The sequence below is a fragment of the Chrysemys picta genome, chromosome 19, assembly GCF_011386835.1.
Source record: "Chrysemys picta bellii isolate R12L10 chromosome 19, ASM1138683v2, whole genome shotgun sequence".
NCBI classification, from domain to species: Eukaryota; Metazoa; Chordata; order Testudines; family Emydidae; genus Chrysemys; species Chrysemys picta.
The window spans coordinates 1,589,789-1,606,652 of NC_088809.1; the positions used below are offsets into that span (position 1 = coordinate 1,589,789).

General features: G+C 65.5%; 1 protein-coding gene across 1 annotated transcript; it reads left to right on the forward strand.

Moving 5' to 3' along the window:
• The first annotated feature begins 879 nt into the window (after window positions 1-879).
• On the forward strand, window positions 880-16,792 carry TRAF4 (TNF receptor associated factor 4). The gene is made up of 7 exons (XM_065573262.1): window positions 880-1,130; window positions 12,089-12,140; window positions 13,427-13,531; window positions 13,637-13,798; window positions 14,270-14,431; window positions 14,595-14,750; window positions 14,937-16,792. The coding sequence occupies exons 1-7, from the start codon at window positions 988-990 to the stop codon at window positions 15,567-15,569; spliced, it is 1,413 nt and encodes a 470-aa protein (XP_065429334.1). The 5' UTR covers window positions 880-987; the 3' UTR covers window positions 15,570-16,792.
• Window positions 16,793-16,864: the final 72 nt, after the last annotated feature.

The following is a 16,864-nucleotide window of genomic DNA, read 5'->3' on the forward strand; positions in this document are numbered from 1 at the left end:
GCAAAGCCCAAGGGCTTCAGCCCCAGGCAGGGGGCCTGTAACCTAGTCCTGCTGCCCAGGGTTGAAGCTCTTTGGCTCTGGGCCCCAGCAACTCTAAGGCAATCCTGGTGACCCCATTAAAATGGGGTCCCGACCCACAGTTTGAGAACCGCTGTGGGTAGTCTCACCTTGCTCCAGATGTGCAAGGTTTAACAATTTGTGCAGGCAACAGGTGTGCTCGCTAGATGGCGCCCTTCTCCCCTGACTGTAGCCATGTGCCGCAGATCAGGGTTTGGGTGGCTGTGCGGAGCCGGGAGAGGAAACTGGAGTGTGGTTAGCCTGGTACTGGGAGCGATTCAGTGCGGAGAAAGAAAAGGGCTAGTCAGGGAGAAACAACCCAGGGAAGTAATCGCCCCCGGGTGCTGAGCCAGTGACTGCTGGGCCACCACACCCACTAGTCACTGGGAAGCCCAGTCAGACCAGAGCTAATGCCTCCTCCAGGCACAGGTAAGTAAACAGCCCCAGCGGGGGACACTGAGGCACAGGGTGTCAGTGACTCAACCAAGGACACCCAGTGAACACGTGGCAGAGCCAAGACTAGCACAGAACCGGCCCCCCTGCCGGCCAGGCCTGGGCCCCCGGGGGCAGGGGGTGTCCCTGGCCTGGCTCCGGACTCGGACCCTCTGCCAGCCGAACGGGGGCTGTGAAACCCGCCGCGGAGCGACCCCGCCCTGCCCCCGACGCCTGGTGGAAGAAGATGCGGTGACCTGACTACGGGGCAGGGCCGGGAGCAGCCGGTGTGGCCTTACCCCCGGGGCCGAGCCGGGAAGGCCCCAGAGCCGCTGCCCCGGTGCAGCCCCCGAGGCGGGGGGCGGGCGCTAGGACCACGCGGAGCCCGGGCCCGCCCTGGGCGGAGCCGCCCGCCGGACCCTGAGCCGCCGAGCGGCGCGGCGCGGCCCCAGTCGGTGCCCGGGAGGCGCGGGGGAGCGGCGCCGGCCCGGCCCCACCATGCCCGGCTTCGACTACAAGTTCCTGGAGAAGCCGAAGCGGCGGCTGCTGTGCCCGCTGTGCGGCAAGGCCATGCGGGAGCCCGTGCAGGTCTCCACCTGCGGCCACCGCTTCTGCGACACCTGCCTGCAGGAGTTCCTCAGGTGCGGGCTCGGCCCGGGGCAGGGGGCTCGGGCGGGCTCGGCCCGGGGCAGGGGGCGGGAGCGGGCAGAGTCCCGCCGCGCGCTGGCCCTGGCGAGCCCCCGGGGCTCGCGGGACCTTTGGCCGCCCCGTGGGGCAGTGGGGGGGGGGGATTGTGATGTCAGAGTTCCCTTTGTGACGTCAGGCGGGGGGAGCCCCGCGTAGCGCCCCGGCCACCTCCGGGGTCGCGGCTCTCGCTGCCCCGGCGCCAGGTGCGGGAACTGGGACCGTGCGGGGCTCGCTGCGGCCCGGGGCAGAGGGGAGACGAGCCCGGCTCCTGCCCGGGGCTGTTGGTTCCGCTGCGGCTGGTGCCAGCCTGGCCCCGCGCCCCGCACGGCACCCCCCGCCCGCGGGCCGCCAGGTGCTTTGCAGCCCGGGACACCCGGCCCGGCCCTGGGTCGCTCGCGGCTGCCGGGCCCGGGCGCGGCGCGCTGGGGGAGGTGGGGCCGAAACTCGCTGCTTTCGTGACGCGCCAGGGGCAGGTGCGGAGCCGTCGCCGGAGGAGCTGCGGTGTCTGGCGAGCCTGGGGCTGGGCGGCCCGGGGGCGTGGAGCAGAACTGACCGCGGGGCTGAGATCCAAGTGTCAGGCGTGGCCCGAGGCCCCCGGGGGGCGAGACCAGACCTGGGCTCTGCCCGTCACACCATGACAACCACCTGCGCCCGGAGAGCCCGGACGCCGAGCCACGTGGCTGCTCCTGCCCGCCCGAGCTGCCCGGCTCCCGCAAGCCGAGCCCGGGTGTAGCACTGCTGGGAGCTGCTGCCCGGCCCGGCCCTGCCCTGTCTCCTGCCTCTGCTCCCCCGGTGCTCCCAGCTGGCCTGGCCCAGCCCAGCACCATCTGGGGAGCAGGTCCCAGTCGCTCTCCCGTTGTGCCCTAGCCTTGCAAAGGGCGGCTGGGGGTCCCTGTGGGTAATGGCAGCCTTGTTCCCCCCTTCCTCCCCGCCGCGCTTTCCAGGCTGGGTCCCTGCACTCCAAAGCCTCCAATGGGGCAGCACAGGGGATGTCCCAGTTGCCCTCCTGCCTGGCCCACGTACAAGGTGGTGGTAGGAGCCCCAGGTTTGCGGAGCGAGAAGCCGGGTGCTCGCCACATGGTGACTGGGACCAGGCAGCCCCTACCCAGGATATACAGTCTCGTGTTTCTCCATCTCTCAGGCCCTAGCTGCGGGCTGTCCTGCTCTTGGCTCTCAGTTCTCGCTGGCTTCCCAGGAAGCCCCTTTTCCTTGGCGTGGGCTCAGTCTGTGGGGGTGGGGGTTCACCTGTCAGTCCTGGCAGCCTCACACTCTGGTGCGTTCCAGGCACTGCCTCTGCCGCGGGCGGTGGCGCTATCCTGTCCGTTCTGCTCTCTGCCCCCTGACACCCTTTGTTTGAACATCCCTCCCCGATACCAGCCACACCGCAGCCCCCTCTGCCTGCCCCACATGGCCTGGCAGCGGGAAGGACGCTGCAAACATGGCTGGCTATGTGCCCATCTCAGCAGCTGCTTCCCCGGCTCACCCCACCCTGGGCCCTCCTCCGTTTGACTGGAGACCAGCGGGTTCCCTGCCATCTGGGGGGCAGGGAGCAGAAGTAGGTTCTGAAGGTGGGGCACAGAGAGGGGAAACCCTTGTCCAGGGCAAGACCCTCTCAGAGGAGCCAGCGCTCAGCCAGGCTACATCCCACCCCGCTGCGGGCCCATAGGATTGTTTGCCCTTAGACCCTTCGGCTCCATGTGGAGGTTTTGGCTCCAGCGTTCTCTCCGGGTCTGCTGCAGTGAGCAAGCCCCTGGAAATGGGCAGACCCTGCTGAGAACCTGGGCTGTGTACAGCACCTGGCACAGTGGGGTCCTGGCCTCTGGCTGAGGCTCTGGACAGATCACAGTAGAGCAGCTGCAGGTGTGGGCAGGGCTGGGAGCTGTGCACTGGCTTAGGAGAGGCGTCGGGGAGGGGGATAAAGGCTGTGAGAGGCAGTGCGGGGTCAGCAGCCCATGCAGTGGCAGTGGGCAGAGTCCTATTCCCGGTGCATCCAGGGCTTTTGGGATCCCTGTGCCTGTTGTGCTGGGGACACTGCTGGGAAATAAGTGTCAAATGGGATTTATTTCAGCCCTTGCCGGACTTCCCTGAAGAGCCCCAGCCCAGCAGGCTCTCAGCAATTGCAACACGGACTTAAAAAGCAGAGTCTTCCAATTGGTGCTTGAGCCCTGTCCACACCACAGCTTTTAAACCCTGCCATTGGGGATCCCGTGCATGGGGCAGCCGCTTTCCACGGCTCGCTGAGCAGTTCTGCAGCTCGCAGCCTGAGACTGGGCGTGAAACTAGAATTGCCAAATTGCTGCCAGCGCTTGGCATGTGCTGTCCCAGGTCCCCCCTCCCCTGCTGGGCAAGCAGCGTCTCAGGCTGTCCGGCTGTCCACAGCCTTGGCGGGGAGCCTGGAGTGCATCTCTGAACTCTCCCAGAGCCACCAGCCAGTCCTCTGCCTTCTGCTGCCCAGTTGCTCTCTACCTGAATGAGGCCAGGCGGAGTGACAGGCAGCACAGCCTATCGGCGCTCAGGCCGGGGCCTGGTTCAGCAGAGCCCCCGGGGGTCTGATTCATTCATGTTCTCCAGCCTGATACCCCAGCAGCCTGTAGCTCCCTGTCTGAGGCTCCTGTCTGGGGGCTCAGGGCGGGGCTGGGGGCGACGGAAGCCCCTCCACTGCTGAGATCTGTGTTTGTGTAGAATGATTCGTGTTTAACCCCTTGGTGTCTGACTCCACTGTCACCCAGTGCAAAGCAGGCAGCTGTGGGATCTCTGGGGCAGAGTGTCTGTGCGATGGGGGAGGACTAGAGCACAGGTTGGTGCCAGGACCCACTGCTGGCCCCTGGGCCATGGCCGTGCTCCCTGTGACGGATGCCCAGGCCCACCGACCAGCACAGCAGCCTGAGTCTCTGCGGCATTGCCCAGAGTTAACTAAACCCGTCTTGGTAATGAGGAGCCCGAAATTGGCACTGGGGCCTGTGAGCAGGACCCGAACCGTGTCAGCACGGATCCCACTAAAGGGGTGCATGTGCCTCGCACGCAAGGCCTGGTTTCTCGTGACTGGCAGGGCTGCGTGTGCACCTTGTGCTCCTGCACGGGGGCATAATGGGAGGGGTGGCTGTGACTCGCCTCAGTTTCCATTTAATGCCCGTGGCAGCGAGACCCAACCTGGTGCATGTCCAACCCGCACGTTCCCTGACGCCAAAGCCAGCACAGCCCGAGGGGTGGCAGCCCTGCCCTGAGGGACGTTGGGTCTTCCCATAGGCACAGCAAGTCCTCCCAGCCCTGCCTGCAGCGGGGGCGGGGAAGGACCAGACGTTGATGCTTCCTGGCCCAGCACTACTGATGCTGCCATGAGCGTTGGCCCCACCAGCGGAAGACCGGCCCTCGACATGTACCGGCCCTTGTCCCTGCTCTCAAGAGCCCTCGACCACCCGGGTTTGAGTTGTGAGGGGGGTTTGCTGCCCGGCCGCTGTCTGGGAGCACACAGAGGCACAGAGCACGTGTGTGGCCCTGAGGGACGCTGCCAGCCCCAAAGAAAGTGGTCTCCTGCACACAAGGTGTATGGGCTCCTCTATGAAGCTGCACTCACCACGTCTGGAAGAAGCACAGCTCCTGTAGGGTGAGGAACTGTCCTACCCTGGCGCCTGGGCTGCCCCGTCAGCACCCCTCCTGCAGGAGCCTGTCCCAGGGTGCAGCGTCCCCTCGCCAGCAGAGCTGGGCTCTGCGTGGCTTGCTGTCTCCCCCTGCTGGTGGGGCTATTGGCCAAGGGAAATGCGCTACCCCCGCGGCCCCACTCCCCAGAGGGGCTGGTGCGGAGTGCCATGGCAGGATGCGAGCTCGCTGGGCACTTCGGAGGTGTGCAGGGATGTGCTCCAGGCATTGCTTGCAGCTGCCATCGGGCTAATGGCGCGAGGGCTGGCTGCGGCTCACAGCAGTGTCTCCCCAGCCCCCGTGGCGCTCTGCCCTCCTGGTGGTGTGGGGGCCGGGCAGGCCCAGTCCTGCCCAGCTGAACCTTGCCGGGCTGGTTGCATAGCCAGGAATTCGGAAAGCGTTTTGTGATTGCTCGGTCCAGAGCCGGGAGCGGAGTGAGACCGGGCCTTGGGCTGCACCAAGGAGCTGAGCCCTCTGTAAACTGTCTGTTTCTGCTGTCCGATGGTCCCATTCACCAGCCCCTGACCCCAGCCCCACTTGGGGGGTGACCCCTCTGGCAGGGCACCCTTCCGCTGAGCAGAGCTGGAGAGTCCCCAAGGCAGCTGACTCTTGGGAGGAGCCAGCCGAGTGCCACATGAAGCCAAGAGGAACTTAATTTGTGCAAAACGGGGGGTTCCTCAAGGGAGGCTCGCTCCATCCTCTGGTGCTGGGGGTGACTGGGCTGTGGCTGGGGGCAGCTGGAAGCTGACTTATTTCCTGGGTCACCTGCACTGATGCTGCCTGGGGCCTGCGTCCGGCTCTTGGCTCGAGTTAGGATTTCTAATGTCAGGGAGGGAAGAGGGGAGATGTCTACTGGCTTGGAGCAGGGGGCTGGGAGTCAGGACTCCTGGGTTCTGTCCCTGGCTCTCACATGTCCTGCTGCCTCAGGGGATCTCTGTTGACCCTCGGAAGGTGCTGACCCTGCTCCAGGCTATTGTTCCCAGCCCCCGTGGTGTGGCAAGGGGCGTGGGCTTGGAGCTGACTCGGGCAGGGTGCCTGGCTGAGCTCGCTGCTGGCACCTGGAACGGAGCAGGGTTCCAGTGAGGGTGCTGTGATCCTCCTCCCCCCTTGGGCAGCCCGGCCTTCAGACTGCTCCGTGTTCAGGGACGGTCAAAGGCAAGGACTTCACTCACTGAACTCCCGAACTGCTGCCTCAGCACATTCTCTGCCCAGCCAGCCGTGCTGGAGTGAGCAGGCTTTGTTGGGGATTATGTCAGTTCTCCCCCCACCCCGCCGGGTGGGACCTGCAGCCTGCTCCACTCTGTGCTGGTTAACCCTTGCTCTGTGCACGGCGCTGGGGTAGGAGCGTAATACGCTGCTGGAGCCGCCGGGTTCCCGCCGGGTCGCCTGGAGCTAGCCTAGGCCATGTGCCTGTGCCCAGTCTGGACTAGGGCTGCTGGTGCGAGCCAGGCCCCCACACTGCTTAGCAGGGCGCAGGGCTCCCCCCAAACACAGCCTGCTCCAGCCTTTCCAAGGAGCATTGTTCGCCCTTCGCCCATAATCCTCGCCCTCGGCTTCGTTGCCTCTTCTGGGCATGGAATCCAGGCCAGAGCCGAGGCTGGCGCTGTCTGAGCTGTGCCCAGCTGTGGGAGTGGCTGTCGAGGGGGCAGCGCCAGCCTGCTGTCTGAACCGGCTCGGCTCTGTCCCCGGGGGTCCCTCTGCATGCTGGGGGGGGGCAGGTTCCATTTCACAGCTGGCTCCTTGCAGCACGCTCAGGGGTGTGGAGGTCGCTGGCTGCTCCCTGGCGAGCGCCCTGCTTCCATGCAGCCTGCTGCTCCGGCTGGGGCCTTCTTTCCCCTCGCTGCCCAGCAACTGTCCCCACAGGAACGGCGCCGCCCAAACAAACAGGGAGCTGGGCTCAGGTGGCAAGGAAGCCACCCAGCCGTATTGGCGGAAACCTGGTGGTTTCCCTCTTGGTGCGTCTGCGGGGGGACCCCAGCAGCGATGTGCAGAGGGGCTGAGTGCCAGGGGTCGGGCTGAGTGCTGGGGTCTGACTAGCCCTCGTTCTAGAGCAGCCGTGGGGCCAGGGCTCTGCCTGGCATCAGGAAAAGCTTTTCCTCCTGTAGAAATAACCCGGCCAAGGGGGTGAGTTGGAGGCCAGGACGTGTGAACCATCCCTGGGAGTTGGGAAGGGAAGCCCCGACTGTACAGCGCCCTCCCAGTTGCCCGTGGCCCCACATGTTCCTGTAGCTCCCTGCGTGCAGAAGTGTTACATGGGCCTATGAGGGAAGGGCAGGTGCAGTTTCCTGTCCAGCTCCACAAGGCATCCTGGGAAGCACAGGAGCTGTTGCTCCAGGAAGAGGGCGTGGGGGGCAGCCCTGCCAGCCGGCCCCTGCTATGGGTCAGAGATCCTAGCTTTGCAGTGGGAGCCTGGCCCAGTCAGACCTCTGGGCTGGAACACCTGGAATTAAGTCTCTGTGTCTCCTTCCCCGCTGCTCAAACCTGCTCCATGCCTTGCTCCTCTCCTGTCTCCACAGCTGCCCCTTGGCCCCCTGCTCGTTCCTCCAGCCCTGGTTAGGCTGTATGAAACGCTGCTGTTCCCGTCCTCGCCCCATGGGGCGGTGTCTCTGCTCCACGTGCCCTGTGTGCTCTCGCCTGGGCGCCCACAGGCGCTCTCTGGGCCAGGGTGGGAGGGCGTTGTTGGAGGTAAGCGCCAAGGTGAACACAAGGCTATAAACTGGCCAGCAACAAGTTTTGGGGGGGGGGAACATCCAACTGGCTTCAAGCCTGAGGCCGATCAGTTTGTGGAGGGAATGGGACAAGGGACTGCCCACCTGTGACTGCCAACAGCAATACCTGGGTTACCTGAGGGATCTGAGTTACTGCAGCGAATTCTTTCCCAGGTGTCTGGCTGGTGGGTCTCACCCACGTGCTCAGGGTCTAATTGATCACCATCTCTGGGGTCAGGAAGTTTTCCCCCGGGTCAGGTTGGCAGAGATCCTGGTGGGTTTTCACCTCCCTCTGGGGCCTGGGGCACTTGCAGGTTTAAACTAGTGTCAGTGGGGGATTCTCTGTAACTTGAAGATTTTAAAGCGTGATTTGAGGATGTCAGTAACTCAGCCGGAATCGCAGAACTGGGAGGGATCTTGAGAGGTCGTCTAGTCCAGCCCCCGGCCCTCGTGGCAGGACTGAATATTATCAGAGGTCGGGGGCTGTTACAGTAGTGGGTGGGCGAGATTCTGTGGCCTGCGATGTGCAGGAGGCCAGACTAGCAGATCACGATGGTCCCTTCTAGCCTTAAAGTCCCGGAGTCTATGGGCTGTGACAGGTGGCGGTGCCCACGGAGGGTGTCCCCTCTCCTGGGCAGGGCTGTGGTGGTGTCTCTGTGGTCCCAGGTGTGGCAGTTCTGGTTGCCGTGAGCACAGTTCAGCAGAGCTGCTGTTCAGCTGTGTAGGGCAAATGCACTGTGGCTGCTTGCCATGTGGGCTGGGGCTTTGACCTGCCCGATTGGCTCCTGTGTGCATTGCTGGCGGGCCAGGCCCCTGGGAACACACAGTCACGTGCTGCTCTTCTCGTCTGGCAGCTTCTTAATTCTGGCCGAGCGATTTAGCACTGCCGGAGCTGTAACCCTGTCGTGTCTGGAGAGCGGCTGCCAGCCTCCCTGCGCTCCTATGGCAGGCGGGGGCCAGTCTTGCTGTGCCAGCGCGCCCCAGGCCTTGTCCTGGACGCTCACCACAGGGAGGCAGGTAGGACTGGCTGCGTTGCAAGCCTGAGGCAGGGTGCCGTGCAGCTGGGCTGGAGGAGGGGGGAGGCGAGGGCAGGGCCCCCCCGCCTTGATCTCCTTGTGCTCGGGGTTCTCCAAGAACCTGGCAAGTGCAGCCAAGCTCCTAGTGGTCCCAGGTGAGACCAGGGAGCTGCTGCGTGTTGGTGACTCCGGGGGGGAAGGGAAGGGAAGGGCTGGGCTGGCTTCTTGGAGGCCTGCTGTTCCTCTGCCCTTGGCCTGGGAGCAGATTTCACTGTAGGGCAAAGGTTGGGCATTTTTCCGCGCTGCCTTGGCCCATGCGTAGCTGCAGATTCTGTGCTGGTGCCCCCTGCCCCTCCACCACTCGCTGTGGGGCTCTGCATCCAGCCTCCAGGTCAGGGCCCTGGTGTCTTCCAGCCGCAGCTCCCTGTTCAGTGCCTGAGAGAGGGCAGAGATCTGAGCCGGGGGGCTGGCCGCATGCAGGCTGGCAGAGCAGAGCATTGCCCAGGGTGGGCCCTCGCCGGATGTGCATGGGGGAGCCCAGGGCAGGCGAAGCAACCCCTTCAGCCCCCTCGGGAGGGGCCCTGGGCAGGGGCCTGCTGCCTGCCGGGCTGGCCGAGGCACAGTGCGATTCTTGGTGTGCTTGGCCCAGGCTGGCACCAGCTGTTGGTCTCCGTGGGGCGACTGCTGCTGTCTCAGCACGCTGGGAATCCCAGGCGGGCAGCAGCTGGCAGTCTGGCTGAGGGACACCTGTTCCTGGGCCCTTCCCATCCCTGTTTGTCCAGCGGGGGAGTTGATGGGGTGGGGGGGGAGCAGCATCTGCTAGGAGTGGGGATGGGGGTGGGGTAGGGGCATTTCCAGGGCCAGAAATCACTGCTCGTGAGCCTTGATAAAACCCGTAATCTGTGCAGGGGCCAGGTGGGAGCCCCCCTGCTCTGGCCTCCCTCGGTCTCTCCTGGGGCTCAGAAGCAGCGGGCGGGCGCTCGAATTGCAAGGAATACAGTGCCGCGCTCCGGAGTCTCTGTTTATTTCCATCAGGTTCCTGTAACATACCCAGCAGCTGGGGAGGAGGAGAGGAGGCCATGGGACCTGGGGGAGGGGAGGAGCAGCTGGCTGAGCTGGGCCTGGGCGGGTGGGGGGGGGGGAGTAAATCCCCTGCTGCAGTGATCACTGGCCCGGCTCTGTGCAGGGCTCTAGCGCTGGGACCCGCAGGGGGTGCCAGGGGCTGCATGTGCCAATCCAGCCTGTGCCGGGGGAGCCAGGCCTGGCAGGGGAGGGGGAAGTTTACGTAGTCAGCCCCCACCCTGCCCCATGACTCACAGGGAGGCGCTGCCTGCGGGAGTGACGCCCACTGGGTTTCTGACCTTTGTCATGCAGGGAAGGTGTTTACACTCCCTGCCTGGCATTGGCTGTGCCTTGCTCTGCCCTGCGGGGCAAGGAGCCCGGGGCCTGGCCCGGCCTAACGGGCAGCCGTGTGCTTGGAGCTGGGTGTCCCTGGGGCCTGGAGTGCAGCCCCTGCTCCCCATGGTCCTGCTAGATTAGCTCGGGGAGCTGAGTGCTCTGTGGCACCTGCCCCCACGTCGCTGCAGCCAGGCCCCTCTCCCCTCCTGGCCGTGGCAGTCCTGGTCTGCCTGCGCCTCGCACACATGCTGTGGCCTGTCAGCGCAGGGAGCTGGGGGGCCCAGTGCTGGGCAAGGCCATTCTCATGGGACCCCCTCCTTTCCCGGGGCTCTGTTGGGGGGCTGAGTGTTCACTGCTGCGGCTGCTGCCGGCTCCATGAGGTCAGGGGTAACATCTGGAGCTGAGCACAGCTGCCTGGAGCGCGCGGGGGCAGGTTCACATACAGGGCACGTTTCCTCGCCAGAGAAGCCTGAAGGATGGGCTGGGAAAATCCAGCTGCCTGGCTCCCGGCCCACGGCTTCCTGAGGAGGGGGAGCCCTGAATCCGGGCACTGGCTTGGGGAAAGGTCTGCAAACAGCAGTGGTGCTGGCTGCAGGCTCAGGCGCCCTCTGCGAGAGGCACCACTGTGCTGTGGGCCAGCCCCACGTAGGCTGTCTGCGGAGAGGGACCCAGCACAGCGTCCCCCAGGCAGGTGCCTTGTGCTGGTTTTGGCGCCTCCGGAAGCTGATCAGTGGACAAGCGGCAACTCCCCTTCCCTCCCGTGGGGCACAGGTTTCTGTGGGCCTGGCCCCTGGCAGGTGAGGGGCAGCTCTGGGGGGAGCCTGCTGTGCTTCCAGGTGGGGGGCTGGCTTTGGGGAAGGCACTAACCGGCGCCGGCTTTGCCTGGCCTTCCTCCGCACCTCCAGTTGGCTAGATGCTCGGCAGGAAAACGCCGCCACCTGCCCCACGCGGGAGCACCTGGGCTGCTATTACTGGCCAGCTGGGCGAGGTACATGGGGCGTGGGCAGCAGACGCTCCACCAGGGTCCTGTTGCCTCTTCCCTTCTTGGACCTCCCAGCTGTCTCCCCTCCCAGACCCTTCTCAGTCCAGGGCTCATCCACGGGGAAGGGCACGGGGGTGACCTGTCTCTGAGCTATGCACATAGGGCCCCCGCCCCCCGCGATCCCAGGGTCAGAGGCTGGGTGAGCTGCATGGCTGGATGGGACTGAGCACTGGCGGTTTCCTGGAAACCAGGAGCCCCTGGGCTGCCTGGCAGCACGTGTGTCCGTTCCCCCCCCCAACATCTGGCGAGCAGCTGCAGAAGGGCGGGATCGGCTCCCGCTGTGCAGTGGCAGATTTCTCACCTCGACTGGAGCCTGGGAGGCGTTTAGCACCTGGCTGCAGAGCCAGACAATGGGGCTCCTCGGCCTGTTGTCCTGGACTGCAGAGCCCTGAGCGCCCAGGGCTGGGAGCATCTGCCCTGCTTTCCCCTGGGGGGGGCAGCGAGTTACATGGGCCCATGGTGCCCAGGTTCCAGAAATATTCAGGGCCCGGGGGCCCGGCTCCACCTATGTTCAGGGACAGGTCTCTCCCCTGGCCCCACCTGCCTCCCCGAAGCGTCTCCTGCCCACCGGCTGCTCTGGGAATGGTCCCGTCCTGCCCTGCAGAGGCTGGCAGGGAAGGTGGGTCACACCCTAGGAGGGGTCGGGCCCATGGGAGAAGCGGACCTGGCGTTACAGGCGCGGACACTCTAACCCCGTGGCGCTGATGGCGTTGAGCAGAGCCTGGGCTCTGGGGGGGCAGAACACGACCGTTCTTGGCTGTTTTCCCTCCTCTGTGGAAGAGTAGCTGGGGCAGCTTGTGGGACCATGTGCCCCGGAGGCTGAGCAGAGAAGGAGGCATTCGGTTCACTTGTGTCCCTCGCAGGGCCCGGGGAGCTTGGGCATGGCTGGGACATGTCAAATGACTCGGACAGGGAGGTGTCGCACACACCTCTGTGTCTTCACCTGCACTCAGAGCAAACCTAGTCCTTTCCCCTGCTCGGGGGAAGTGCCATGTGTAGGGGAAACTGAGGCACACAGAGGGCTTTTTAAAAAATGACAGAAAATTCCCACTTTGCCCCCCAGGGAGCCCTGCTGTCCCCCCAACTTTGACCTTGGCTCGTTTCTTTTGCAGTGAAGGCGTCTTCAAGTGTCCAGAGGATCAGCTGCCCCTCGACTACGCCAAGGTGAGTCCCCACCAGCCCACGGGGAGGGGAGCTTGGTGCCCCATCAGGGCTTGGCCATGGAGTTGGGGGCGAGCCGTCCCGCAGGGAGGTCAGCCAGCGCGTGGGGAGCTGAATCTCCCCCTTCCCCACAGCCTGGGCTCTAACTGCAGGGCTTCCGTATCTGAGCCTGGACCGCGCTGAATCTGGGCCCAGCGCAAGGAGCAGCGTCTGGGCTGCCCCAACGGGCCCATGGGGGACCCTGCATCAGGTCTCCTCTCCACACCCAGCTTCAGCCTGGGGCCTGGGCCTTCCCTGGCCTGGGGGGTCGGGCTGCGCAAGTCCATGTGGCAAACAGTGCTGGACAGGGACCCCCCCCCACACACACACAGACCGCCCTTGGAGTGTGTATTGGCAGGCCTGGCACAGGCTGTGGTGCCAACGGTGCTCTGAGGCAAGAGAACCCTTTGTGCAGCCGCACTGGGAAACTGGCACCTCTCCCAAGAAAGGCTGCACGAGAGAGCCCCTGCCAGCCAGCAGGAAACTGCTCCACCCCATGGGGGGGGGAGGGCACTATGGGCTTGGGGGCCCAAGGACATCCAGCCACAACTCCTGGGCCCGGCAAGGGCCCTGGGCATCTGGCTTGTTTCCTCCAGCCCTTGGAGCCAAGACCCAGTCCCTGCCCTCCCCTCCCATGGGTTGGTTTGTAAGAGAAATGCTAATGGGGCAGGTGCTGTCAAAACTTCCTTCCCCCAGCTCTGCGGTGCCCCTCAATCCCGACCCGCAGCCCCCTGTTAGCCCAGTCCTGGGACACCTCCTCCCCCCGCCCCAGCTCTGCGGTGCCCCTCAATCCCGACCCGCAGCCCCTGCTGGCCCAGCCCTGGACACGAGGAGGGGGGTTAATTTAACCCTGAGCTAAGTGGTTCCCAGACAGGTTCGTCCAGCCTCTCCCTCGTGGACAGGGCATTGCAGGTTGTGGGCAGCCCAGTGGCTCAGGCGGGCACCTCTCAGGGCAGGTAGATTTAGAGCTATGATGCTTGTATGTGGAGCAGCTCGGAAGGGGGAGGCTCAAAGCCAGGACACTGGGCCAGCAGGGGAGACCAACACCCCGGGGAGGGGCAGGGGACGTGTCCACACTCGCTCTGTCTGCCTTGGGCCCCAGGACCCCCTGGCCGCGCCAGGAACGCCCTGCCCCAGCCAGCTCTGTGGGACTCCCTGTGCTCGGGGGGGTGGCTGGTGCCCTTGGGCTGGGCACAGTCCTGTTCTGCCCCACGGTGCAAGTCCCCTGGTCTCTGTCCCCCTTTCCCCAGATCTACCCGGACCCCGAGCTGGAGACGCAAGTGCTGAGCCTCCCCATCCGCTGCATCCACAGCGAAGAGGGCTGCCGCTGGAGCGGGCCCATCAAGCACCTGCAGGTGAGGGGGAGGGGGCGCGAGGGTGGGTTTGGCGCTGGGCTGTGATCGCGCACACACGCACACACACACACACGCGCACACACACACACTGTCCTGTCTCGCCAGCCCCATCTCAGCACGTGCGGCTTCAATGTGATCCCGTGTCCCAACCGCTGCAGCATCAAGCTGAGCCGGCGTGACCTGCCCGACCACCTGCAGCACGACTGCCCCAAGCGCCGCGTCAAGTGTGAGTTCTGCGCCAGCGACTTCACCGGCGAGGCCTACGAGGTGTGGGGAGCCGGGAACCCGTGCGGGGGCAGGGGTGGTGTGGGGGCGGCCTCGCGGGAGCAGAGGCAGTGCGGGGGCAGCCTCATGGGGTTCCCCTGGTGCGGGGAGCTGGGGTCCCTCGTGGGGAGCTGGGGTCCCTCGTGGGGGGCTGGGGCAATGCGGGGATGGCCCCGCGGGGTCCCTCGCAGGAGCCGAGGCAGCACGGGGGTGGCCTCACGGGGTCCCCCTGGTGCAGGGAGCTGGGGTCCCTAGCACGGGGCAGGGGCAGTGCTGGGATGGCCCCCAAGGGGCCTCCTGGAGCAGTGTGGGGAGCTGGGGTCCCTGGCACGGGGCAGGGGCAGTGCTGGGATGGCCCCCAAGGGGCCCCCTGGAGCAGTGCGGGGACGGGTCCCTGGGGGGCTGGGGTGATACAGGGGTGGCCCCGTGGGTGATGGTCCCCGGCACCAGCTCATCCTGCTCTTGTCCCCCCAGAATCACCAGGGCGTGTGCCCCCAGGAGAGCGTGTACTGCGAGAACAAGTGCGGGGCCCGCATGATGCGTCGGCTGCTGTCCCAGCACACGCTGGCCGACTGCCCCAAGCGCACCCAGCCCTGCCCCTACTGCACCAAGCAGTTTGTCTTTGACACCATCCAGGTGAGGCAGGGCCCTGCGGGGGGGTGGGGGTGCTGGGGCCTGGGGGCGGGGGGTCCGGGTCGGGTCCCAGGCGGCTGCTGCGCTGAATGGGTCTGGGCGAAGGGCCCAGCCCGTCCCTGAGGGAGCGTTACTCCAGCTAACAGCGCCTCCGCTCTGCCCCCAGAATCACCAGTACCAGTGTCCCCGCTACCCTGTGTCCTGCCCCAACCAGTGCGGGACACCCAGCATCGCCAGAGAAGACCTGTCCAGGCACCTGAAGGAGAACTGCACCACAGCCATGGTGCTGTGCCCGTTCAAAGACGCTGGCTGCAAACATCGGGTGAGTGCTGCCTCCTGCCCTCTGCCCCCATCCAGCTGCGCCTGGCCAGAGCCAGTGCTGCCCCCCCCGAGCGCACAGGCAACTGCTGGAGCTCCCTCCCCCGGGGTCTCACTGTTCCCCCAGCACCGCCCCTTCCCTGTCCTCTGTGCTGCACCCCAGTGATTGCTTGCTCCTTCCTCCATGCAGTGCCCCAAGCTGGCCATGAGCCGGCACCTGGACGACAGCACCAAGGTGCACCTGGGCATGGTGTGCTCGCTGGTGAGCCGGCAGCGGCAGGAGATCCAGGAGCTGCGGCAGGATGTGGAGGAGCTGTCGGTCAGCAGCGACGGGGTCCTGATCTGGAAGATCGCAGACTACGCCCGCAAGCTGCAGGACTCCAAAGTGCGGAGCAACTACGAGTTCTTCAGCCCGCCCTTCTACACCCACCGCTACGGCTACAAGCTGCAGGTGTCCGTGTTCCTCAACGGGAACGGCAGCGGGGAAGGCAGCCACCTGTCCGTCTACATCCGGGTGCTGCCGGGCCAGTACGACAACCTCCTGGAGTGGCCCTTCTCCTACCGCGTCACCTTCTCCCTGCTGGACCAGAGCGACCCCTCGCTGTCCAAGCCCCAGCACATCACCGAGACCTTCAACCCCGACCCCAACTGGAAGAATTTCCAGAAGCCGGGGACCTCCCGCAGCTCCCTGGATGAGAGCACCCTGGGCTTCGGGTACCCCAAGTTCATCTCACACGAGGACATCAAGAAGCGCAACTACGTGCGGGACAACACCGTCTTCATCAAGGCCTCGGTGGAGATCCCACCGCGAATCCTGGCCTGAGTCTGGGGCTCGGCGTGGCATGGAGACGTTACCCGGGCCCGGCGCTCAGCCCGGCTGTCACTGCAGTCGACAGCAGCCTGAGGGCACCGTGGGCTTGTGTCTGACTGGGCCCTCTTGGTGTTTCTGCCCCAGCGGCCTGGCAGCTCCCTCCTGAGCAGGGACTGTCCCGAGCGAGCAGGTTTCCTGCAGTTGGCGTGTACTGGAGCCAGTGCAGCCCTGGGCCCCGCCAGCTGAGACTCGGTGCCGTGGCTAGAGCTAGCCGTGGGGTGCAGGGAGAGGCCCTGCAGACAGTGGGTGGGAAGGAGAGTGGGCCCGGCCCTTGCAGACCTGTTCCCAGGGGCTGGCTCTCAGGACAACCACGGGGCCCGGGCAGGCTGATCGCTGCTGCCCCCAGCCCGCACTCCATCAGAGTGAAACACAGCCTCTGTGGGGCAGCGTTGCTGCTGGGCCCAGGGGAACCCCAGCCCCCCCTCCACCACCCACAAGCCCTGGAGTGGGGCCCACTGGGGGGGGGGGTGCTATCCAGATAGTGGCAGTGGCATCACCCCCTGGGATCTGGGGCTTCTAAGCTGCCATCCCATTGGCAGAAAGTGGATCTACCTGATCTCCACTGGGACCCAAGCTCTCCTCCAATCAGCTGGCCTGATGACGTTCCCCTCCCCTCCTGAGGAGGGAACAGTGCCTGGGGCTCCCTGCAGGCTGCCCCGCTCGGGGTGGGACTCGCCCCTGTGCCCTGCAGCCCCCCAGAGCCCCCGAGAGGCCTGGACAACACAGGAGCCATGTAGCGGGACAGGGACCCTCTTCCCTCCCCTCCCATGAGGCCTTTGCAATGAAGCCCTAACAGGGAGCCCCAGTGAGGGGTCCCCTTGTAGCTACCAGCCCCTTGGTGCTCTGGCAAGCCCCCCAGGGAGGCCCAGAACAGCCCGAGGAACCGGCAGGCCCCACGGCGCTTTGTATGCAGCTGCCAGGGCCCCCAGACTCCGTCTCCCTCCTGCTGTCTCAGGGACCCCGGAGGGCCGAGGGCCCCTCCCCACAGCCATGTTTTGTGAGCACCGGCCCCGCCTCTCCCTTGCGGGCTGGGCTGGGCGCGTGTGTCTTGTCGCCGGGGCGTCTTCCATGTCGCTCGCTCCCAGGGGAGGGCGGCTGTTATTTATTGTTCTGGGTGCGGCGCTGCCCCGGCCCTGCTGCCTTCACACTTTTTCAATAAACTCTTCTTGTATTTATCAGGCTTCATCCTGCTGCCTTTCCTTCCTCGCTCCTCAGGGGTGAGTCTGGGGAACCGACCAGCCAGACCC

What these genes read in the sequence shown, in the direction of transcription:
- TRAF4 (XM_065573262.1), top strand. Translation starts at nt 988, where the DNA reads ATGCCCGGCTTCGACTACAAGTTCCTGGAGAAGCCGAAGCGGCGGCTG. An exon ending in TGCCCCTCGACTACGCCAAG is followed by an intron (nt 12,141 to 13,426) that starts GTGAGTCCCCAC and finishes CCCTTTCCCCAG; the next exon opens with ATCTACCCGGACCCCGAGCT. An exon ending in TCACCGGCGAGGCCTACGAG is followed by an intron (nt 13,799 to 14,269) that starts GTGTGGGGAGCC and finishes TTGTCCCCCCAG; the next exon opens with AATCACCAGGGCGTGTGCCC.